Source organism: Opisthorchis viverrini (genome assembly GCF_000715545.1).
Source record: "Opisthorchis viverrini unplaced genomic scaffold opera_v5_62, whole genome shotgun sequence".
Classification (NCBI taxonomy): Eukaryota; Metazoa; Platyhelminthes; class Trematoda; order Opisthorchiida; family Opisthorchiidae; genus Opisthorchis; species Opisthorchis viverrini.
In genome coordinates this window covers 438,369-464,924 of record NW_008751718.1, presented here as the reverse complement: position 1 = coordinate 464,924, position 26,556 = coordinate 438,369, and the positions used below count along the sequence as shown (strand labels likewise).

Genomic DNA, 26,556 nt, shown 5'->3' with positions numbered 1-26,556 from the left:
TATATATATATATATATATATATATATATATATATATATAGTGTGAGCACCCCAGGGCGGTCATTCTGCTGGCAGATAGATCACTTTGAACACGTGTTCCGAATAAATACCGGTGCACTCACCTGGGCTTTGAGACTGTTCTCGATTGTCTGGTGTGTTCGGATCGTCCATTTCCTGCATAGGACAGGAAATCGAAGAAGAATGTTGATTTGACTAACACAGCTTGACAAAAAATATTCAGAATACCATATGTACAGTATAATGTATGACATAGTATATAACCAGACTGAACTACGTGCCTGGTTGGCGGCGGCGAAATGATGGAGTAGGAGGTTTTCGTAGATAGCTTGCTAAATAATAAAGAGGAAATAGCAGCTCTTTTTGCTTCCAGATTTATCAGTCCCAATTAAGGGCTTCCAAACACAAAGAACTTCTTGGTCCGGCAACACAAAGGAGTTAACATGGATGGTTTTCATATTTGTTTTGAAAGTCATTCGGTTCACCCGTAACTCTAGCTAAAAACCAACGTGTTCTAAATTTCACTACAGACCGTTTTCGAGCTGATATGTGAGAACTCAGTGGAAGGTACTTCCTCACAAACTCCCAAAAACAGGACCCGCTGGTACTGAAGTCGCAAACAGAAAAGACAAGTACGGATCTACCACAGGAATATACATATTATCCTGAACAACTAAATAATGCTTTCCGCCACTGATGGCGTTAGAACTTCAGAATCGTCACTGGTCATTACAGAGTAAAAAGAGAGCTATCCATATGCTTCATAACTTGCACTCTGCTATCCGGCATTGATGAACTCCGTGATGAGAATGATTCCGTGAAATTTCACTGAAGCACTGATTCACTTTCTTTACACTCATGACTCAACCCCACCCCTCGTGACCCTGCCTTCAGTAAGCAAGAGGAAAATACCAAATAGAATAGCGGTTTTGAGTACTGCTTGAAGACCAAAGAAATGTTATGTGCTGTGTGTTATGCACGGTGTAGGCTTCAGAGTTTGGTTCAAATTTCCAAGATCAGTTCCGCTTATCACTTGGAAATACCTAGGAATGCTGTTCGGTATTCCTGTTTGAAAGCTTCTGGGGTTCGTGTCAGCAGGAAATTTATGAGCCTGTAAACGTAACGAAAGTGTGACGCCGTATGTTATTTGGGCTAACTTAGATTCAAGTGGTGAGGCTAAAAAATAGTGGCAGATTAGGGAACTAGAATGTACGATCCGGAGTTTGACTGAAATGAAATAGTGTCCAGATAGCTTGTCCGAGATTTAGAAGAATGGTTCAGTTGAATTTAGTACTTATCGTGCCAAAATGATAAATTAATCTGGCAACCTTTCCTCATCGCTTTAATCTAAACTTCACCTCTCCTAAGAAATGTGGTTCGAAAGGCGTTCCGTCAAGCCAAGAAAGCAACCATAGTCGGATAACAGTTAAGCACCTATGTTTATTGCTTACTCTATTGTCAGTGATTTTTATAAAGATGGTTGTTTTTAGAACTTTCAATTCACGAAATTGTTAGTTTGTTTAAGTGACACGTTGCAGCGGGAAAAAAGAACAGAATACGAAGGAGAGCAGATCCAGTGCTAACATACTGTCAACAGTCAATGACAATAAATCAGCAAACTCAGGCGATTGAGCTGATGTGGTAAACTGCTGAATACAGTAAAATTGCACTTAACAGAACGTCTTCACTTCTACTATTGTACTTGTCTACAATGACTTAAAGCCGGAAAGGGATCACAACCTCTCCACCAAACCTAATTATCGAAAAATCTTTTCGTCCTTGCTCACAACACCAGAGAAGTACTTCTTGAATCGGAGTTCAAGAAGCGTAATCCCAAACCCAGCCTGCGAAACGCTGTCCCGAAATCGTGGACCTAAAACTTGTTGCAGTGGGAACAACTCGAAACTTCTCTTTCGTATACCGTAACGAATGTGGAGTCGAACTGAATATTCAGTGGTATAAATTTGAGGAGTAACCAGCTTGCTTTTCCGTACTGTCACGTTTCACCAGACTTCAGTTCAACAGTTGGTGTACAAAGTCTCCTATAACGAAGGCGAACACGACTTACTGGACCATATCCACGGTACATTTTGATGCAGTTTCAGACTTTTGCCAGGGTTCGTAGAAAGATGAGCAGCCATGCATAAGTAATGGGGGAAAAGCAGAGAAAAACATTCGGAACGATGGTTTTTGGATTAAAATCGAGCCAGGTAACGTGATTCGGTAGAGTAGTGGAGCAACGATTACCCACGAAATCAATTAGATGTAAGTATGACCGTTCTGTTTCGTTGTTCAAGAACAAAATACTGCTTGAGCAGCACACCCCATTAATACAATCGTCCTTTTCATGTTGTTTCTGTTCAAATACCGACATTTTTGTTGATGGTACTTGTATTCGAGGAGGAATGTTAACAACTGAACATGTGCAGTTTTAAAAATTACGATAATCAGTAAAATGGTTATCTCGGCTAACTGAATCCCACCGTTGTACAAATCTGCCTACGGAACCGGTTAGTTTTTCTAGAGGAAGCAGACTTCCGTTATTTTCGACTAATTAATTTGTTTGGTTGTTTGAAAAATAGGTAAAGACAGATATTTTGCCTCCAAACAGAAACATGTTTAAAACTGGTTCGATCCGGCCACCTACTCTTCGGGGGGTAAAATGACTTCTGCTTTCATTTGATCCATCTCTACAATGTTTTCACGCAACTTGAAGGAAAGCCGAAGAAATTAAAATCAATATGCGCCGTAGTTTACTTCGTATGTACGATTTTTGTAAGCAAGGCTTTCTGAGAAACTGCTGGAGCTTTACTTCATGTAAACGGTCCTCAACGAAAACTGCGAGACATGAAACCAAACTACTTCGTAGTGTGCTGGAACAGTGCTTGTTGAGACGGATAAAAAGAAAATGTGTTCCGACGGTAAGCTTGTCAAAGAAACGGTCTGAGTTCACACAAACGTGCTAGCAGTCCTTTGTCAGTTATGAGAACTTGAGAAAAGCCGTTGCTTCGGATTCCGCCAGCATAGTCATCTCTGTTACATATGATATTGAGAAGTAGGCCACCGAATACCCATGCTGTTTTATTCGGAGACTCAGACAAGTTAAGCTTAATTTCAATGTTTCTAGGTCAGTTCTGAAAATGGAATCATTGTACACACATCTTTACCTGGTTATGTGAATTGACCTGGGTAACTACACTCAGAGCTCTTGGATTTGTAAAGGTAAATGATGTCTTATACGGAAGTTCTTGCCCAAATAAGGAACATACCCCAGATAATATACTCAACTTTGTGCTTATGGAACAGTGTTTTTTTGCCTGGACTCGTTTGTTCTGAAATTGAACTGCCAGATCTTGTCAATAAATTCACTCTATTGAGCATTAGAGGCAACCTGTTACTTGGAATTCACATTTTAATGTGGCTAGAAATTTTTTTTTCCGATTCAGAGTACAATTTACCTGAAAGTAATTATTTGACAAATATAAATGTTTTTATCGGACTTTGATCATCACTGTTCCAGCCAACTGATATCTACAAAACCAGATTCTTCTTACATCAATCAGATGATTGGACACTTTAGTAGGGAACCTGATTAATAAGAAAGAAAGAAACCATTACTTGGCTACCGGATTTATGTACACCAAGTACTGTGTTTGTTGTTAGTCACGGCGATTCGTGCTTCGAATGAGCTCAAGGGACGAGGACACCTTATCAAGTACAAATCACTAATCTGGTACGACCAGACACCATGAGTGGACACTATTGTGGAGATTAGAGCCAATCTGTGGTATAGCAATAGATTATGCTAGCAGCAATTTTCACACAGTCAAAGTCATGCATGTTTTTAATTTTCTTCCGTTTTGTCTGTCCAGTGTTTTCAAATAACCTATTTTTATGGCTTACAGACCCACTATAATGTTTGGCCCCACTGTTATTAAAAATATTGTGGTTCCTCGATCAATTTGGGACAAGATAATAAGGACGAGGTTTCAGGAACCATTCGTTCCGTACATCTGTCCAAAAGTCTGCTCACCATATCACATCAGCCTAAAACAACGCTTATCGATTCCAGGGTCAGACTTTTTGTCACTGTGCATTTAATCGGTTCGGGACCCAAAGTCAACCTTAACTCTTGCACCAAAAAAGTGGAGAAGGGATTTGAACTGCTTTGAGGCTATACTTATTTGTTTTAAACCTATCCTCCGCACTCTGAAAAACTTAAGAACCGTTGTTGGTTTGCCTAGGTTTCATAGGCCTTCCACGTTGGTTCAAAACCATTCAAGTATTGTAAAATACACTGCATTGTGTGACTTAAGCTGTCTTACACATGTAAAGACTAAAGAGAGTACGGAATGAATTCATCTTGAAGTCTTGTTTCTCCCAGTGTATTTGTTTACTTCAACGGCCGTATGATTTTCCGTTTTAGCACCCTATCTAAATTTTACTAATATCGCTCAAACTGCTATTAATTCTTGGTTAACTGTGTAACCAGCGGTAAGTAAATCACCAAGAAGTAGCTATACAAACCAGAAAATTTGTCGGTTACTTCTCCGGTAATTTAAGGATCCCATTTGTTTTGACCTCTGGTCTAACCTGCAAAAATGTATGATGAATGGCGTGTAATTTTGCTCGGGCATTTTAATTCCGATAAAATTTTTCTTAAGATTCAACTTGGTAACTTTGTGCTTTGAACTAAATCAGACTTTAGACTTTAACCTATATCTGAAGGTGTACCTATCTGCGTGCTTCCTACCAAATTCCCTGAAAATGCTGTAACACCAGAAATACTATGCATACCGTTACTGTATCCCGCAATTCGCACCAAAGGTAGGAGTGATAGTACTATGACCAATCACCTCAAAAACGCTATCTGATATTCGCCATTCAACGAGTGCCTGGAGTTCAGTGCCTGTTGCTCGACTACTACAGCATATGTGGGCAAACACTTTAGCAGTTGTTCCAGTCAATGTCAGCATCCAAATGATGAAGCACTTGTCTGAGGAGTGCAGGCTTGCTTAGTTTATCCAAACTTCGACTCAATATATATTCCCCAGAAGTGGATGTTAAAAATGATTAAAGTGAACAGGTGAGACCAAATACAACGGTTCTATTGCAGTTATCCAATAGCAGAAACATGGCTGGAAAGAGTTTTGAGTTATTCAAAGAGAGACAGGGGTAGTCATTAAGTCACCTACACCTACATCACAGTGAGACTCCGCATCATCATACTAAATGTCGCACTCGCCGAAAGGAGCTGAAAGGAGCACAAGTGAGTTTCACATATGTTCATTGTCAACTCTATGGTACCGTCCCTTATAGAAAGAGTCTTATTACCGTCAAAGTCCTACCAGCAACCTGTAACCCTTCTGAAGTTTTGTCGGGAGTGATTGACAATATGTGCGTCAGTTCAACAATCAGGTTCATCATTTCAAGTAGGAGTACAGATAATTTAAGAGCCAGCTTCGCCGATAAGAATAGGCTTTCATACGAGTCAGATGCCATCATAAAGAGCTGTAGGATGTGCATTAGTTGAGTATGAATATGAATATATATTTATGTGTCTGTACTCATGTTCAGCGCACTGAAGATGTCTCCTCGACTGGTAACGAAATGCTTGCAAATCAGTTGATAAACTCGGCGAACAGATCAACAGCCACCTGATCGACTAACAACAAGTGCACCTGGGCTACCAATATTCCAACACATTACCAATATGTCAAATCGTTATGACCGTTTATGACCTAAAAAGGGTCAGTCCAACTTAGGTGATGGCTGTTTAAAGTAAGAAAACTGAACTTATTTGCCCATGTTAAAAGATCATTAATTCTTGCACCAGTGAAAATTGAGTAGACATTTAGATCTTTCTTGCAGCATGTCAGTAGAGGATATTGATGCATCTGAACACGATCCGATTGATTCAATGCTAATACCACAAATTCGTTCGTCTTCAAAGTCGAAACTAGCCGAAATTGAAGTTCCCTATCTACTGGACCCAGCTCAATTCAGCCGACGATAATTTTGCGGGCTGTTTACAAGGTTTACAGCAAAATTAATAACATGTCATATAAGACAATCAGTATCAGGCGTAATGGGGAATTCCCGAGAATTCTACCCTTGTATAGACCATAATCCCACAAAAGATGACTTTTAGGAGTTTGTGATAGCAATATAAATTACTGTTTCGAGACACCAATCTGTTCGACACAAACCGATTGGTAGTCTACTATCGTCTACTACAAAATTTCCAGTCTGCTCTTTTCGTGAGTTAATTTCGGCATACATGTGCAGATTAAAAGTAAGAATGAACACAAGATTGTTAAGAAGCCCTAAAAAGTTTACACATCCATTTTCTGCGTAGTTGCAAAAAATCTCTTATTGATTCTCGTCCAAAATTTGTTTGGTCAAAGTTGCCTTCTAAATGTTTAAATCAGTGCTGACCAGCTAGTTCATACGAGCTTCCTGAATTTCTATCGCTGTCATGTGAGAAAGTGAATCCGGACACTCCAAACCGAGTTGTGAATATGTAGGCACTAAAGTTGTAGTTGGCTGGAACTAGGACGGTTCTGTCTCTTATTTCACAACTCCTGAGACGACGGCCAATTCTTCGTGAAAATGGTTCAGTTTTACGGAAGGGATGCACTAATGTTGAACACTTTCGGTGTCAAAGATGATGCTCACCTGTTTATGAGTCGTAGGATAGCATAAGCTGTACCGATCATGTCCTATACGGCGCACGTTCTTCAAACCCTCCTTCTAACAACTCAGCTCCTTTTTAAGTAGAGTATGTTCAGTTTTTACGGATTTACATACAATTTTGGAATTGTCCAGCGGTGGGACAACGTTAAGCAACTATGCCTCTAACAACAAAGCCGGGTGACTGCCAGCCACACAGCATGCCCAACCTTAGCGTTTCATTAGTTTCAGACTGGAAACTACTCATTACATTGGTAGATGCGCATCAATCTCTCAAAGAACATCTGTTGTACTATTCAATTTTCTCATAAAATGAAGCGACAAACTGTTGTAAAATACGTCTCCTTCTTCACACAACATAAATTATGGTTTGGCCCATTCTATCCAAACCGGTATTCAGTGTTTTGAACACATTTTCGAACTAGTAGCTGATAAAATGTTAGTGTACGAACACATCCCGCCGGATTCCTTCTAATCAAGCCATTACCTTCAAGTGATCATGAGAATGTACCTTGTTGCATCGGCTACTCACTTATGACCTATGTCTGTATGCACACACAGCTTGGTCTTCAGAGACGTGATCTCTCTAATGTGTATCTGTCGGAGGATGTCGTTTCGCATCGATTTCTAGCAGTCAGATTTGAGTAAGAGGGTAAGAGATTCCAATAAGTGATTTACGGTCTGTTGACAGGAACAGGAACGGGACACACTACTCACCGAAAATGCAAATACCTCGTTCACCTTTGGAATGCACACGAAGATGGGTTGCACGTTTCCATGGGAATTTGAATATGCATTTGGTCGTTTGATTTAATCAGCTATTTGACTGAAAGAATCTCGCGGCCTTGTCACTGCGAACAGCATGCATTTTCAAATTACCAGGCTTGAAATATGAGAGAGTGAGTCTGTCGCACTCTCTGATCGATTCCTTTCGATCCAAATTATTATGCAATCTTGCCTGATACCGGATAGTCAAACATTCCAGTTTGCGTTACTGTCGTAGGAAAACATCAGGGTGTTAGTCTGTCAGGTTGCCTTTCAGGAACACTTGTATAGTCAACTAGTTGCCAACCACCTACTTTATGTTTTGTCAGTCCTCGTCGGCTCATTTCTGGGAGGCATGAACAAGTGGGTAAAGTATAGTGATATACCATTCTCGTTAATGGTGCTGCAGATGGCTGTATCTTGCAATAAACGGTTTGGTGTCTAGCTGCTATATGAGCCTCAGAAGCTCAGTTCGGTTCATGGATAAGGGAACAAAGCGCAGAGCAATCTAGTCCAGAATAAACGCTCGACACGTATGACGAACGTGTGCGGCATGCTTTAAGGACCATTTTTTAAGTTTCGGCTGTCAAGGTGACAAAATCGTACAGGCATTTTAGTAATACAGTCAAAAAATAAAACTAACATAGGTCCGTCTTAATCCTTTTGAGAACGAGTAATCCCCCTTCGCGTACTTTCCGAAGGCACGTCGCTTGTGTGCTTTTTTGTGGAATATGAATCAGCCAATTACTCAACAATTTTTTAGCTATAAACCGTCTACCATGGGTACACTGATTCCAGCAGCTACAGTTCTGAGTACCGAAAGGTATGAGCAGACAGCCGAGCATTCAAGCGATAGTATATTCAGTCAATTCTGAAACTAGCTAGCTATACATTGAAGGTGATGGCTTCGGTGCACAAACTCCACTGACTGCGCGACTGAGCCACGCATGACGGTATCAGTAAGCATTGGCGAGTTACGTCCCGGGTTCCCTATCCGTGGATGTGGCACTTGTCGACCTTACTCAGTTCAGTGGTTAAAGTCTTCATAATTTTTTACCAGGTCATACACTGTCCACCTCTCGGTTGCTTCCATTTAACACAGCCGTATGGAAAGAGTTCGGCAGGGGAGTGACATAAATGTTTTTTACATAAGTTTATATGTTTAGTTAAAATCTAACTGATCAGTTATAGAATCGTTATTAATAATAATAGAATGAATTGAATCAAGGAAAACACATACGGAGTGCTCTAGAGTTAAATGACGCCAAAGAAAGAAGATTCGCGGCATTCCGCCTTGCGTCTGATACGTTTTGGTGCCAAATACTGGGAATATTAACTCTTTATAAGAATTCGCTTAAAAAGCTTGGAAAAAATGAGGCCTCAGTGATTACCAAATGTATTTATTGTTTGTATTGTACTCCAGCTTGGTAAAAAAACTCGATTTAAGACAGTCTACAGAGAACGATTTTCGCAAGTGAATTTGTCAACTAAGTCCCCCGAAATTATTCAGTACCCGAGCGGGTGACAGTCGATGTAATATAGTGACAGAAAAAGGCAATCAGCTTTGGAGTAGTTGATGGTCATCAACGATCCGTACCCCGTTTTGCTTGCCAGGATAAAAAGAAATACACATCGCTCTAATCAGCTTAAGCGAGTCGCAACACGACTAACGGCGTTATCTCGTAGCTGAATAGAGCTCAAAACATGTAATAAAATCACATCGCTAACGGATCTCTCCCTAGGATTTCCACCGTTCCATGAAAGGTCTACACTGCCATCTCGGCGAGCCAGGATGAAGCAGTCAAAAGGTCTTTAACACTATTCTGTCAGACTTTATGAGGCGTGGAGTCTAGTTAAAAATGAGAGGTGAAAGTAAACCTTGAAATCAGTGTCCAATTGCACAAGAGAGATGGTTCATTCAATGGTGTACATCCCCACGAACTTGTAGGAAATTTCCTGTTAGCTCATCCAAATTGAGGATAACCACAATTGCTCTTGTTTGCGATATTTTTCGCAGCATTCTCAGAAAACATTCGATTAATAGTCGCCACTGTTTTCCTTGATTAAACATAACATTTAATTGGTGAGCTTTTTTATAACACATCTTATTGCTGCACTATTATACATGTATATATATATATATGTATGTATGCTACGCTATTATACTTCCTCAATCCTTAACATATACGATGGAAGCTATTTTAACGTGCAGGACACAGAGATTCAACGAAAAGAAAATGAAATTTTTCAAAAAACACACTTCATTTATATTGTGCCTTTTTGATAGTATGCAAAATTTGTTCGTCCACAGCTCTTCAAGCAAAATAAAAGGGAGATAGCCGGGCCAACCGGAAACGTGCCGCCACTGAGGTTTATTGACCTAATCTTGGTTGTCGAATTGGGACAAAAAAACTAGGTAAGCCCATTGTGGTTATTTTGTTGCGGATTTCAGAATGTGATCTTAACTTTGGTGTCAACTGCCTTCAGAGGGTTACGTTGTCTATTTCCCAGTACGCTGGGAGCCTCAGTAGGCGAGTTATATGACACTGTCTGTTTACTTAGGAAGCTGAGGCCTCTTTTTGACGTTTAGGCCCTATTGTTTACGCGTCTAAGCAAGCGTTCGTCTGTCAGAACATCACCCGTCTGGATGTGTGAAGCAAACATAACTCTCGCTTCAGTTAGTGGAAAGTGCACTTATATATTGCTGTAATACGTGTTTTCAAACGGACGTGCCTAGACTGTCGACTGGATGTGTGGGCTTGGTACAGCCCTGTGGATGCTTCAGTCGATAAAACGTACATTTTCCTTTAGATCGCCTTATTGTATTTTACCAAGGAATCAGGCGTACTGCCATGACTGCATAAGACAGCTAGATGTGTAATCAATCTACAGTTTTGATACACTGCTGCAACCGGTGAAGAGTTCGATCCCATTGTTTGTGAGTTACTCAGTAGCTAAAGTTGGATAAATCAGTCATTCTCCTACCTATTGGTATAAAAGGCAGATTTCTACGGTCACCAGATGACGCATTCAATGGAATTTACAGGGCACAGGCTGTTCAGATGGCCAGTACATTGATTGATTTCCCTCTGGCTTCCTAAACATAAATTTATGTTTCAGGACTTTGGCTTACCAGCATCACTGAATGTGACAGTCAAAAAGGTTGTCGGAAAATTTTACTATACAGTGCTTATATCCTTACGGCTGAATGCTTGTGAGCTTTGGCTCATATAATCAGCTTGTAAACCAACACTCTTAAGAGATCAGTTAAATCACAGTGTCACGTATGTCCTTACTGCAAGTACTTTACTTCACGGCTAAGTTAGACCGTTGTGCATTAAATTGGAGGTTTTCATTAAAGTATGTGTCTTTGTTTTTGCCCTGTGCGAGTTGAGAGCAATATGGCAACATAAGGATAACAGTTTTATGTCAGTAAACAAAAGCTCTCGGTACTTACCGTTAGATTTCTGAAAACTAGTTACAGTTGAGCAGCACACTTTCTATGTGCCTAAAGTTAGTTATCATGATGAGATCCAAAATGAGTCAGGCCGGTGGTGGTTTGCCCAAGAGCTTTCATCAACCTTACGACCAGTATTGTATTAAGGGGAACAGATCGATGGGTTGACTATCTTCAGAATAAAAACTTGGGCAAGAATCACGCGGAAGAAAAACAAAAAAGCAAAAGCTTTGATTCACTCCAAAGTTAACAGCCTACTGCCCCACAGATTATGTCCAAAGCCACGTGCATCAGTTTTGCCGTTTAAATGAAAAATACGAGTGATAAAAATAGGGATATATAGGTTCTACGTGAAAGGCAGAACTGAAGTGGGACTTTACTCGTTTGCATCAAATAATGTTCCTGAAATTTCTTCTTTGGAGTGTTAAGGAGCCTCGTGACTTAACATGTGGCGTGCATCATATGAAATAAGTCTATTTAAACTGTTACCCCACAAGTTGTAACTAAGATATGCCGTGAAAATAAAGAAATTTTTCAAGCGGAATCACAGACAGGTTACTCCTTAGGCCAAGTTACCGACTTTGGCAATCATAATGCATGAAACTATTCAAATTTTTTATCATGACGGGTAAGTAATACAACCAGCAGAGTAGTAGATTGAGGCGCTAAAAGATAGCACATTTGTTGATAACCATATTCGCGCCAAACCATCAGCTGTAAAAACTTTTTGCTGCTAAAAGCATCGGGACAGGTGTGCTGCAGATTCGCTAAAGCCCGAGTCTGAGCACTCAAAGCGTCGGGATTATATTTACACCTCAAAATTTGCAGTCATTTGATCTAGTTTTTGATCCCATGAACCCTCACAAACAGGCTACAAAATTCCGGTACGCCGAAGTTTGGAACAAAGCACACAGCATCGCCTCTACTGTGGGCGCATCTTTCGCAGATCTAGCCGAAATACACCGAAAGTGCACTTTGGTCGTACTTTCCTGAGACTTCAACAGCGTTGCCTCATAAGGTCAAAGAACGCTGTGACCTTAGAAGACGATTCAAAGGGTTCTGAGGTTGGACTCAGCTGATGATAACACGTGAGAAAGATGAGTTACCAAAAATGCGTTTTTCAAAAGAATTAAAAAACCGAACCAGAGAAAACAAAATTTAATGCAGTGCTTCTTCTTTAAAAGAACCATGAAACCAAGTCTCAGCGTAAAAACAGACCTGCATTATAGAACACTTTCACTCCACAAAAATCTCCGAAGGAAAAGTTTTCACAATGTGACTCTTCCACTTCGAATCCTCCTTGCAAGGATGACCGTTCGGTAAAAGAGCAGGAAAAGTCCTATCCGAGTGATCCATTCTCCTGCCTAAATCTGGGTACCCTGGCAATATCCCGTCTCACGTACAACTAACAATACTGTCCCAAGGCCATCAAAGTAACCGACCTAAAAATTGTAGAGTTTGATCTCCAACAAAATCTCTTTGTGTGATGTCGCAGGACTAAGATAGTTTAATTCATCCAAAACAAGTTCAAAAACGATATCTGATCGTTCACTTCGCGAATATCGTGGTTCTTCTTCATAGCTTTCAGAAACAGATACACTAAACCTCCGTATAAATCCGTAGTAGTTATAAACAATTTCGCACTAGAGTGTAGTGTAGTCCGCTATCTAAATGTATTATCCACCGTCCTTTATGATTTTAAGCCCATATTTTGCGCACCTTTTGATCATGGCATTGGATAGGCCTTAAGTAACTCAAACACGGGTAAGTCAGCGAGCTTTCTGGTATGACACACCTCCAAGTTTGGAAGTTGAGGTATGAAAACGGTACCAATCTAGTGCTAAAAATACCATCAGCTCTTGATTTAGATCAAGTCTTTAGAACTCGGCCTGCTGTCAGTAACCGCAATTGGAATTTGTTTTATCTTCAAAGTAGAAAAAGTGATATGCATTTAGTTGTTGTCAGAATTCTCATTGTAACTAAATATTTTCATAAAAATGAACATATCTCTAGGCCCTGGAGCCATCCACTACATCGACATACATGCTGTTTGGCCAACAAATCTTGCAATAAAATTCATTCGCGTTTATTCTTGAAACGGATGAACATTGTGCTGTATGATGCTGTTTGTTTCTGTCTAGCGTGCTCTTAATACATCCGGTCATTGGAAGGTTATCACCTTAGAATAAAGTTTGGTTTCTTTGCTTTGTTAAAGACATCGAGAATTTGTAGAAAAATACGGTAGTCATGTGGTCCAAGGCAGCATAGGATTTTGTGGGCTCAAGCTCTCCATAGTGTGTACACACAGAAGACAAAATCAAGGCTCTATCTCAGTATAAACTTATCGGTCAAATAAATCTGAGTGATGAAATCGGGTAAAAACTGACTTAAGTACGATCCTATTATGTATCATCTACAAAGGAAATCAACTCAGCGTGTAACTATCCTAAAAATTTCTACAGTAAAAATATGGATCCGCTTTATACCTTATTCAGTACGGATGCGCCTCTCCATGACCATAAGGAGCACACATATAGTCAGCATCCTTTGAGAAAATTAACTATCCAGAAGATTTATGTTAAACAACAAGCAAAATTACCTGGTCAATTTTTTTTACTGACTCGGATTTTGCCCTAATTATGGCATGTCAAACAGGCTGTCTTGGCCATCGATCAAACACCTAATCTTACGTGAAACAAATTTTAACATCTACTGCAGTAAACACTTTTTCTGACGAACTGACTTGAACATCATGTTTGGTCAAGCTGATACACATTATATCAAAGTTTCACCCTCTTTTGAATATTGTTGTTAATCGATCAAGAAATATCGTAAATGGGAGATGTGCTCAAAAAAATGGAGAACTTGCACTTACCTAATTAATTAAGCAGATAATTTATAACTACCAAAAAGCATTCGCAGGCGGGAACACGGGTTCAACTCCCCGGTACCTTTTGGCTCCTGTTTTGGTACTTAACCAAGAGCCAACCGTTAAAACAGGAGGGGCACAAAATGAATTTTAACAATAAAAAAATGGCCTGCTCATAGATAGCCAAACTCAAAGTTTGAATCGAAGTTGGTAGTGAAGCAACTCATCAGTCATACACGCCCAATTTCACGGGTTATAGAAGCCAGCTAAATGCTTCCTACAGATTGCGACGGGAAAATAGAATAAAGGTACGCAAAATAAAAGCCCAACTTTTCAGAGAGCAATCATACGTTAGTTTTTTAAGTTCAAGATTTGAGCTGGCGAGAGAATACAGTAAAATGATAGCGCATTAGTATTCACCTTAAAAAAAGTGTCATTGTGAAGAACAATAAAACTGATAAGAACCGAATCACTCAAGAAATCATCCTGGCATCCAAAGCCGTGCGTGTGCTTTCAATCAAAAATTCCAATTTGATTGAAGCTTATCAAGAACGGCAAGGCAATCTGAGCGGAAGTGTAGTGCCCAATAAATTTTTGTAGCGCCGTTAAGTGAAAAATTCGTCCACAATTGCTGGCAGTTAGAAAAGGATGCTCAAAAGATAAGCAAAGAAAGCAGCCCACAGGGAGGTTATTTAACTTTTCGTGAAGCGGGAAAATTAACTGAGGGCAAATAAGCCACTAGTTAGTGAAGCTTTATCGAACATCTTTTGGTTTCTAAAGTCCAACACATGTAAAAAATGCGTGAGACATTCTGCAAAAAACGCAGACTTCTTTGGTTCATAAATGTTTCATTACTAGACCAATATAATAGAAACTAAAGTGTTCACATGGCTGAATGCCCAAAAAATGTTTTACACTGGAGTAACCAAGATATACATGAGCTTTTGTCATTTTCATAATACCCATTGCCTCGCCAATTTTCTACTTTTAGAATCTCATCACATCACTGTCTTTCATACGTTTTGTTGCGCTAATACAGCCAGCTTATGTAATCGCTTAGCGAGATTTGGCCTGCCCGAAAGGATTTGGACGCTATCAGTAAAATCAACTAAAGTGGGTGGCCCTGCATTTTATAAGACACGTAAAATTTTGTCTAAAATCTTCTAGAAATTAAGATTCAAAAGCAAAAACCATCTGAGACTATCATGTACTTTTTGACAACAATATAACAAATACAGCATATATGATATTTTAGAGTATACGCCAAACACAGTTGGTAACGCCTGCTCCAATATTAACCATCAGATTGCCTACGTCAACTGCTGTGGGTGCATTTTACATGGAACCTATAGGTGCCGTTCTTTCTGAGTTCAATAAAAATATATGGAAATTTTGGTATTTAAATGACGCATAAAGGGACACCCAGCTTCAGTATCCTGCAAGCCAAATTTTGAAGAATACAAAGCTGACCTAATCACAATTCAAGACGTGCGACATAACTGCGCCTAAACCATCGGGCCAAACCAAACACCAATAGTTCTGTCTTTTGGCTCAACATTTCAAACACCGCAAAGGCTTACCGATCATGAGCCCATGTAAAAGCAGCAAACGTTTCCATTAACAGTGTTTAGTCGCCGAGACGTTGACCCACCACACAAAATATAGGAAAAGCAACTAAAGGAGAAGGTAAGACAGCTGAAACTTGTCTACGAAATGACCTGTCAAACGAATGCATGATAGATATAAACGACAGGTGATAGCATATATTATCAGCATCAATTTCATCAATTTTCGGGTTGGTCTCTCCCTGTATAAGCTTAAAGTTGTCATCGACTGCCCTGGCCGCACCTGTACCTGCTCCTTTCAAAGCAATAACACTCGAGAACCTAGGAAGCATAGGGTTACACAAGTCACCGAATCAAATGAATTTAGTAAAACTCGGTGGAATGCACTACAGTCAAACCTTTCACACCAAAAATGTTCAAATAAGAAATTTATTTAGACAAAATAGCGTATTTTTAGCACAAAATCAGCTACTCATCCAATTGACGGGCTGATTCAATCACGTCAACTACACCGGCTGATTTATGTAATTTGCATGCTCTATATGCTTCAAATGTCATTACAAGGAAACGGCGCCCAACCTTGTGGGTCCTCCGAGGCCAGTTAGTGATCTGTAGCAGTAGTTGTCATTTCGTGATCTGCAGAATCTCTCCTGTTAGGATGGAGTTTAACCTGACAGACTACCGTGTCCGTAGATTGGTGTTGAGAGCATGCTGAATCGTTTCTTTAAAGACTGGATATTCTACTGGTCATATGCCAACCATCACTACTTCGCTGTTGTACCATCAAGCTGGTAAACCTACGTGAGAGCCACAATCATATTTTTGCCTGGAGTTGATTCCATTTAGGGAGGTGACGCAAAAGATACCAATAATTTTGCGCCACAATCGTTTATTACCGTGCACTCAGATGTGACTCATTGGTTAAAGCGCAAACTTAGTGACCAGAAGGTCCCTATTTCGAGCCCAACCTCCGCATTTCGGCTGCTCCTGTCTAGGCATCGGCAACCTGGCATTATCTCCTCTATCGTGCTCCCTTCTGATGGCATGGCTCTTCTGAAATAATGACTTCCCAATCGGTTCCAAACCTTTCCCGACTGATTGAAAATCACCATAGTTATGTCGTTGAGGTGTAGCTATGGTATCAGCGAACAAAACAGGCTATATGAAGCAGCTTACGCGGGGCTCTTAAGCAAGCACCTTGGGATGACGTCATTTTTAGCTGAGATTATTTGCAGTGTGCTTAAAATACTGTCCAAAATAGATTTGACCTTAGAACTGTTGCGATTTGCTGCGCCATGCCGCTTCAAATTGGAGTATTTTGATTAGACTTCAAATTTGAAAATCTCTGTTTGCGATCAAAAGAAGTATTGTGACTCCGCATACAAAACTACACTTGAGCAAAAATTAATAATTTACTATGTTTTCAAGTAACTACGCGTCAGCTCAAAGTATTTGAGGTATAATTTGTAAAGTGATAATTCGTTTCTGTACGCACTGTGCATCATGAATATGCGTAGACACGCCTAAGTGTATGACTTCCCATCGGTTCCAAACCTTTCCCGACTGATTGAAAATCACCATAGTTATGTCGTTGAGGTGTAGCTATGGTATCAGCGAACAAAACAGGCTATATGAAGCAGCTTACGCGGGGCTCTTAAGCAAGCACCTTGGGATGACGTCATTTTTAGCTGAGATTATTTGCAGTGTGCTTAAAATACTGTCCAAAATAGATTTGACCTTAGAACTGTTGCGATTTGCTGCGCCATGCCGCTTCAAATTGGAGTATTTTGATTAGACTTCAAATTTGAAAATCTCTGTTTGCGATCAAAAGAAGTATTGTGACTCCGCATACAAAACTACACTTGAGCAAAAATTAATAATTTACTATGTTTTCAAGTAACTACGCGTCAGCTCAAAGTATTTGAGGTATAATTTGTAAAGTGATAATTCGTTTCTGTACGCACTGTGCATCATGAATATGCGTAGACACGCCTAAGTGTTTCTGACAATCTCGTGTTTCCGTGAAATTGTGGAATGACGAGTTTGTTTGTATTGACAGGTTCGACTTTTATAAAGGTCGCATAAAACCTTACTGATACGTACGTTGTCAAGATATTGCCCATATTTACCGAAATGTGCCATCATTGGAGTGAAAATAATCTTCATATGGAGCAAAAGACTGTTCGTATGGGTAATGTGATATCAGGCCTAGTTTATTTTTATAGAGTGCAAACATGTCTTTCAGATGACAGTGAATTATGGGCAGTGGTTTGAAATCAACCACAGAGCAGATAGAGTTTGTGAAGTAATCATGAGTAAGGAATGTGCTATTAACGTCTTACCAAAAGCCATAAATAAAAGTCATCTTCTACGACATTTTCGGTAGCAGACCTGCGCAGCACGAGCAATATAGGGCTACTGCCAGGATAAGTGCTGTGAAAGTTGCATGTATTCCTGCTATCTTCTTTCATATAATTTAAAACTAGTTATATTGTGACGTGCCAGTGATCACAGTGTCAGGCTTAATGTTGTATTTTGGTCTAATTGATGAGCTAAAACCTGACTGTCGTGGTCGTAGCGATTGTCCTTTATAAGGTTTGTAAATGCTTCTGATAACGCCCTCTGATATTTTGCTTAGATTGTAGTATATTATGCTCGTTGATAAGCAGAAATTGCGATAATTCTTTACCTTTCTCATTTTTTACTATTCTATCTAGAGTGCTGTTTCATAAATTTACTTTGAGCGGAAGCTTTTGGCACAAAAGTGTTGTGGTTGTCTTTAGATCAAGGTACCAAAACTGTTTGCCTTCCAATTCGGTTAGTATACAAAACTTCTGAAGTCCTCATTATGAATATGCCAACACAGCTGATGCAAATTTTTAAATATTACGTGTACAAAATTTATTCACTGCGATGCGACCAAAACTTGAAAATATGCAGATGATGTCCTAGTTCCCTGGCTATTTCCTCCCCGTCATTCACAAACTAGAACTTTAACATAATCTGTTAGTTTTTTTATTAAATAACAACACTGGTAATATAAAGCCGAAATGAGATACTGCCTTTGAGTGACATCCCATGTTTTGGTCCCAGTATTTGTTTGCTGTCACGCAGTGCCCAGTTCGCTTTTCATTTGCAGAAATGGACTTTTGGAACTAATCTCAGTGATTTATTATTCATGATGCTTGAGAGTTGTGCAACTAAACATCTTAGTCATTGACTTAATATAGTGCATTTGGTGTTGCAGCTACAAGTATTTTTATGGGCGAAAACCATTGCTGAATCTAGGCTTATTGCTTCAACGAGGAGCTATACATGGTAGAGTAACTCTGATGCAGCTTATACATAGTTGGTTTTTGTTCACGAGTTTTTTTGCAGAGTTTAGCCGACATTATTACCTAACCTAATATTCTTACGTATGAACATAACTGTAGAAATCCTCTTAAACTACTGTCAAGGCTTTAAATAGTCAGTCTTTCTAGAGAGAGAAACGTTAAATCTTCCAAAAAACACACGGTTTCCCTTTGCAGAAGTTCACGACTCGCTGAGTAACTCGTCTTGTTTTATATTTGATTGTTTACAGTTGTAAAAATGTATTTCATTCTCATCCAGTTTTCTCATAAATGAGTATAAAACAAGGTTTTTTCTATTCAAGCGCAAAAATTTTCTGTGAAAAAATGGGTTGTATTACTGTCAAATTACCACAGCAAGCGGAAAGCGGTTTTGAAAAATTCAAGAAAATTACAGTAGGCGGATTTCTTTCATAAACAAAGTTGCATATGAGTCACCTTTTTCCTTTTGCACGTTTTACACTTGTTAAAATCACAATTATTCGGAGCACTGACAAGTAAATCGTTTGGCCATTTGTTTACCACAAAAACCAATAACAAGAACCACAATTGTTTCTAACAGAGAATGCTAATAGTGTAAATTGTAAACTCATGAGCAATAAAGTGATCACGTTACCGAGACGGACCACTTCGGATACCACAAAATGGCCTGAAGCAACGTAAGGAAAAGCTAAATCAATCAAGTTCCCATTGGGTTCCTCTTTCGAGTTATATAATTCAGCTAATATCAGAACCGTAAACATAACAAGTGAACACTACTATAATCCAACCAAACGGATTCCTTCTAGGGTGAAGGATGATCGTTAGTGAGGATAGTATACTGACTAATAGAAACACTCGTTAAGTGTGTCTCAATCATTAATCCACAAGTTGTGCTAATACTGCCGGAATGGCAACCTCTCTCGACGTAAAAAGACAAACGAAACAATTTGTATTTTGACTCTTCAATTTCTTGACCTCCCATAATGAACCTTTGTACCTTGGTAAAGCCTCACATTAGCTTGTCCACAAAGCCTAGGGCTAAGGACTTTTTCTTAGAAGCAGATTCTTGGAAGCTTATTTTATTTGCTTGCACCCTTACCACAGCGAAGTGAATCATGGGTGCTTTCGGTTTTCTGTAAGTGGGGATCGTCTCACTGTTGTAAACATTGTTATAAAAAAGGAACATCGGTATAAAACACTGCAATATTAAACCAGTCACACTGATGCAAAATGTTTGCTCTCCGATAATTAAAGCAACTTAAACCACTAACACGACACTGAATAAAACGAGTTATGTATTAAGAATAAGAATGTAGGAACTTGTGTAAGTATAATTGTTTTCCCCAGTTCCGTAACAACTGATTCAAAATATTTCAAGCAAGACCTCTTTTAGAGAAATTCAGGTCGTTTGGATCCTGTTACGCGTTGTTCAGTCATTTAGTAGCAATAACATGAACTTTTGGGGTACTCAAAAAATAATGGGTCACATAACATTTAGGTTGAATGACAAGCTAAAACTTGTTGAATTTTTTTCTCAAGTATGACATAGCAGTCAGTGATAAAACTTTCAAAAAGATTCATTTCGCTGCAGAAAACAGTCGCTGTTAATTGGATAACCCCGCAAGCAACCAGCCTATTGAGTACGGAATAATCTAGTAGTTACTACACACCGATAGCGCTGAAATTCCAGCCTATGTTTTACCGCTTTTCTGCACCAGTCTGTAAGCAGACGCAGTAAGATATCTCCTGTGACAAAGCAGCTAATGTAGCTGATTCGTCAGTATCCTGTATGGGTGGCCAGATTTTTCGGCCCCGGACCGATTGGTGAATTAGGAACCTTCACCATTCCTTTCATGAATTACACAAAGTGTATTCATCTTTTGCTCTAACCAGAACTATGAAGTGTTGGTTGATACCGTCAGCCTTCATGCGAAGCACGAACCAGAATTATCACCACCCAGGCTCCCATTCAATCACGTCGACACTGAAACGAGTAGCGGTGGGTTTCTCCGTACTTTTTGTTCTTTCCTCGTGCATTCAGCACTTACGTAATCGATCCTATGTATTTCTTTGTAGATCGGACTTAACTTAACTAATGAGCATGCAATCTAAGCGTTGATTAATGCGTATGATCTTAAGGTCACTCGTTTAAACTCAGCAAGCCACATGGCGTGTACGGAATATTTTTAACGCTATTCACACTCACATCCTTCGTCTCCTCCATTAGTTCCACGACTGTACGCCAGGTTGGGTTTGTATGTCAAGGACAAGCGCTTCACTCTATCGATTTCCCCTCATTGCACTTGAAATGGCCGACGACCTTGAACGGAAATTTTAAACCCATGTAAACTTTTCAGTTCGAGCATGGGTGTGGAGCATTTTGCGAATATGCATACAATAACTGACTGATCCCCCGACCCCATCTGTTTAAAATTGAGAATACAGTCGGATGTTTGTGCCCGATTTTTCTGGACGCTATTTGAATTACCAAAGTTTCCCCGCTGCTTTTGATTCGGAGATGCGGGCGGTCGCCTTAATTTCCGGATTGAAAAAGCCGGCGACTGCTGATCTCCAGTAATTGGCCGTCATCCAGGTATCTATCAGTGTGCTTGTCGAGCCTACCAATCGGAATGAAAACAATTATCCCATTCGAGTGGGCATCGCCAGTACGCGTGCAGCGGTTCGAATTTCTCACTTCATTCATGAAGATTTATGCGTCAATGTGAACTCCCCAAGCAGTGCGCACAGTTTCTTGCCGCTGGTCGTATATTTTAGAAATATCCCCATTTCGAAGAAATCTTCTCCCGTTTGTCGTGCCGTTAATCTTCAGTTCGCCAACGCTAGGTCCCATTGTGTTTCGTAAATATCTACCGGTTACTGATAGTACTTGCATGGACGGTCTGTGGCCGACTGACCATACTCAGCTTGCCGACAGTCCGGCTTACGTGCAGGAAAATAAATTGACCGCTAACCAGCTTTAAAGGTCTTGTTCAGTCAGATATCCGGAGGTCATATTCGTCTAAACTTTTATGCCCCTCTGAACCGTGATTGGAGTTTTATTCTGAACATGAAAGAGCCGAAAAACTCCAAGGAATGGGCTGCAAACACCAAGGGGATAACGACAGTTTGTCACCCCGGAACTCGTTGTCGAGCGTGAAATGTAAAATGGGGGTACGTCAGGTGAGTGATGGCGTGGCACGCTATACCCAGTTTGATAAAACTTCCACACGTATTCCATCCCTACGTTTGACCGTACCTCACACATTCGCTCAAGTCACTGAAAATGGGAACGAACTCTTCGCCTAGCCTCAGCCACCTCAGGATGCCTTTATTCAAATCTGCTGAGACTTTCGTTCGGATTTAATCATTTCGTTGGGTTCTCAGTCTGTATTTTCCACAATTTTCTGTGAAGATCGCGTTCCAGCTTGTGTGTTGTCACCAACTTGCTCTTACAAGAACCTTTAAACCCGACTCCACTGTAACAGTCCCTAAAGTTTCGCTGTGCAGCATGATTCTGATATTCCTGTTGCCATTTTTGTGCACTGCTAATCCTTTATTTGATCATCCCCAATTACGCTTCTCACGAAGTTGGCAGTGCATTTAAAACCCTTTGAGTTCCTTATGAGTGCCAAATGCCTCTTCACTTGGCAGTTAATCTGATGGCTGCTGATCTGATCTCTCACCCTGCAGACGGTATTCAGGTCCCTTACACATAATAAGCCCAATTCTTTTCTCACAATATGGAACCCGCCAGCCGTATCTTTCAGATTTCGTTGCTCTAATTCCTCACCTTGCACCTCTAATTTCTCCCCACCACCCGTAGCTTCTTCAGTGCCAAATTCAGCTACTATCCATTCAGCCTACATCCTCGGTTACCCGTCATTCACTCACCACCCGCAAACCCCTCCCACTGAGCTCAAAATACATGCAGTCAAGAGCCAACGCATTTGTCCCTTCTCTGTTCCCTCGATTAGGCAGATCTCCAGCCAAGGACATTCATGCCTTTTGAGCAGCTACTGCAAACTTGAGGTTCATTACGGACCTCTCTCAAAGCCGAAACATGACAACAAAATAACGACAGGCCACTAAGACATTTGTCCGCTACCATTTTTATAATTATTCTTCCTCAGATTATCAACTGCGCCCTCTGTTGGCAGATAAGCGATTCGCTGATTCTGACCTAGCCGCCACTGACACGAGCCCCCTGCTCTTAGCCGGTAAACCCATCTCTCGAAAATCAGTACCTTATCGTCCTGCTGCAGTGTCAACCAGGCTTGCCCATGAATACGTTACTCTATTTATGAATCTCACCAAATCCTGCATACTGCATCAGTGCGGAGGCCATCGGCTCTCCCCAAACGCAAAACCACCGATTGATTCAGCTTCTATATATGCCTTATTTAAGGAGAACAAACTGCTATTTCTTTTTATCGTGTGTATCCTTATCCAATGCTCCAGTGCGCATTTTCCATAAACCATTCTATCAAACAGGCTATTCGGGGCCACCATTAGCGATGGCTCCAGGTTAAGCCAAAAGTCTCAGGTTCTTCTTCTCGGTGTGCTTGTGCCACAATAACTTCGTTAATTTGGTGTTTCGTATTTTACAGTCTGTGCTTTATCACCCATTTAAATCGATATCCCCCGTCTCAGCCTTTCCTATTGTTTCATTTTAAGCAGCTTTCATTCTCACTGCCGCTACGCCTCTCACGACTTGGGATGGTGTTGGACGAAATGGTGAAGCAGTCTGTTGTCTGAAAACTGGAAAAGCTTTGGATAGTGGCTCACAGCGAGTGGATACAGGAAACTGTTGTGCAAGAGTTACAAGACTGAGGGTCAAACGATTAAGGGGGGAGTCAGACTTTGTTTAATTGAAAAACAGGTTGCTTAGGGTTCCAGTACAACGGTGGAGTACAGAACAAAACTTAAGAGAATCTTTGAAGCAACCATTGAAGATTAGAAAAACGTACCCCTGGCCGCCGAAACACTCAAAACCCGTAGTTTGTTCGTGCCGACTGGTGGTGAACACCTTAAAGGGTGCATGTTGTACCCACTTCGCTTAGTTTTTCTTACATAGTTATTGAGGCACCCACATGTCTGATCACAACTGTTAAGAAACGAATTGACCTTCTTCGTCTACATATATCTGCTTTTTCAATCTTCACGGATTTTATCAGTAGTCTGCTTCTAATTTTTCTTCTGGCTCGGTTTTGTGTCCCTCTGGATAAAACCGTTTTGCTGGTTTAATTGGTAACGGGGTGCGTGAATATCTGCGTTTGCGCACTTTATCTTTCCACCTATCTGTGTCTATATCGTTCTTTATAGGCGTTGATATGGTTCGACACTGTAGCACTGACGGGCCGAAAATTTTCCGGCAAGAAACGTAGCATAGATGTCGATTAATGACAGAAAAAGTTACAGCAAGTGTTTATAGTAGCTGGCTCGAACGAGTGTTTAGATAGTTGTTGATGCACTCTCAAAACCCGGTAAGAAAAAAGTAGCTTCAGTGTCTAAGTTGGAGAACTTCGTCCTCCGGCCACCTAACGCTCAGGTCTGAGGATTGAGCTGTAAACCAGCCTCGCTTCTGTAGCACTTGAAATTTGCGAATCCTTCAGTAATATATCAGCTTGCACATACGCAAATACACAACGTGTGTCTTATACTAAAAAGTTTTCATCTTTGATATCACGAGAAGACTTAGCATTAGGAGCCATCCCGGGAAGCTGACGCCATCTATAGCACAAAATGCCTTCTAACAAGGCTGGCTTCAAGAAGCCAGCTTAGTGTTTCCACGGGCGTGTTTCTGCGTTCATTAGTTCAACAGATTGAAGTCCATATGTAATATGGGTATACCTACCCTATGCGCCAAAGAAACGGATATACCAACGCAGTTCACGACTTATAAACCGACAGTCAGCGGGTCAGCATTCACGACCGAACCAGCCTAAAAGTTTCCTCAACTAGTCATTTATCGGAAGCATTCACTGAGTACCGACAGCTAGCTCATGACCTGCAATCACACGTACAAATATCACTCAAGCAGAGTATGGCACCCTAATGCCTCTCAGCCAGTGGGTCAGTGTCAATCGATTGGTAAAAGCTTTTACTTACGGTAATGAATTCGCTCTAGAAATCCCAAACCCCCGAAACAAAGAAATAAAAAAATATCTTGCATGAACGTGCTGCCAAGCGACAGACCGGAGTCTTGAACGCATAAGGTTTCCGTCAAAATAAAAGCCTGACTCGGGGACTGTGGATTAGGGGGCTTCTTGGATAAGCAACACCGTCGTAGGTGGTAGGCTCCATCCAATGTAGATATGGTCACCACCGAACCAACATGGGAAAGCACAGTTATCATGCTTTTTTGGAGAGAATGTCGGGCGAGATCGTATCGCTATGATTTGAAAGTGGCAGGCAAAAACAAAACGAGGGAGGGCAAACCAAGAGACATCACGCCTAGAAAATGGCAAGAAAAGTGTAAACTGCGGAACAAGGGGAACCAGAACATCAGATCTGGTAAAGCAGCAGAGTTCGCATCATTCGACAGATCAAATTGAACTTAAACCTAAAACCAGCGCTGAGGCCCCGTTGCCTTGGGCAGGGTCAGAAGCGTAATTGAGGATGATGAAGTGAAGGGTTTAGAAAAGGGGTAAATGGTAACAGTAATCTCGTAAGCACGGTTGACAGTGAAACTGTAGAGCCCTATTATTGTCACTGTTGTGGAGTTGAGCATAATAGTTTCTTGGGAGGGTAGGATGGTGGCAACGCATCAGGCTGAACACAAATTGTGTACGAAATTATTGGTTTTTTGGGGAGCACAGACTGAGAGCACATCAAAATAGTTATCTTGCTGACAAAGTAGACATGTTATTGTTCAACCCCCACCAAGACAAATCTGACAACGACCATGCGCTTGGGGCTGGCATTTCTTGAAGGGGTGAGAGGGGTGTGCCTAGAGAGGGACAGAAAAATGAATCTTCTGGTAACGAGATTTGAAATATATTTCTGTCAATTCTCACAGCTTACGACAAAGGCTTTGCCTGTTTTTACTCTGAAAAACACATGGGCGCGTTATTCCTCACTCAGAGGGTGTAACAAACGCAAAGTTCTGAAATGTTCACGGTCTGCAACCTCCAAGCTGGCATCCTCGCTAAAAGAACCATCACAGGTTCACAAAGTGTATTAGGCCCAGCATCAGGCCAAAAACACATGTCCAGCCCGCCGTAGGTGGGTGATAATAATGTTTATTTTCAACTGGTTGGTAGAGGCCGTCAGGCGTGATAATAACACAACGGTTAGAATATAAGCGAGACTTGTGCGGTTTATGGGTAAAGGGTGTTGCAACTTCGCAAAGCTTTAAAATTGCCTCCCATTTTGAATGACTGCCTTCCCACTTAATTCAAATGGACCGCCCTTTTTGAACTGGTGTAATTGAATTTGACAAGACAATTATATTTTCCGTTATCCTTGCCGTGCAAACCGTTTTTACCGCTTCCGTTATGCTATTTCTGTACCAAAACCTTGGTCAGCTATAAATTTGTTCTATTGCATGGGTTTGCGCCTTGACTGTTGATCCATACCGGATTTGCTTGTCTTTTGGACTGCCTCACCGTTTGCCACCTTCGCTGAAAGAGCGAGCGGTTGCGCCGTTACACTCAATGAACTGGTTCTCCATTATTTCGCCGTGATAACACACTAGCATGTCCTGTAGCCGAATAATGTCAAGCAGCTTCACTGCGGTTGCGCCGACTCAATGAACTGGTTCTCCATTATTTCGCCGTGATAACACACTAGCATGTCCTGTAGCCGAATAATGTCAAGCAGCTTCCTTCATGATAATAATAATAATAATAATAATAA

General features: G+C 40.7%; 1 protein-coding gene across 1 annotated transcript in view; it reads right to left on the bottom strand.

The window, feature by feature from the left end:
- T265_03999 (hypothetical protein) overlaps positions 1–21,012 on the bottom strand; it is a gene marked incomplete at both ends in the record, with an annotated part of 72,581 nt that extends 51,569 nt beyond the window's left edge. The window contains 2 exons of the mRNA XM_009168617.1: positions 123–174; positions 20,906–21,012. Coding sequence (XP_009166881.1) covers positions 123–174; positions 20,906–20,923 — 70 coding nt within the window. The remainder of the gene's footprint in view (positions 1–122; positions 175–20,905) is intronic.
- Positions 21,013–26,556: the final 5,544 nt, after the last annotated feature.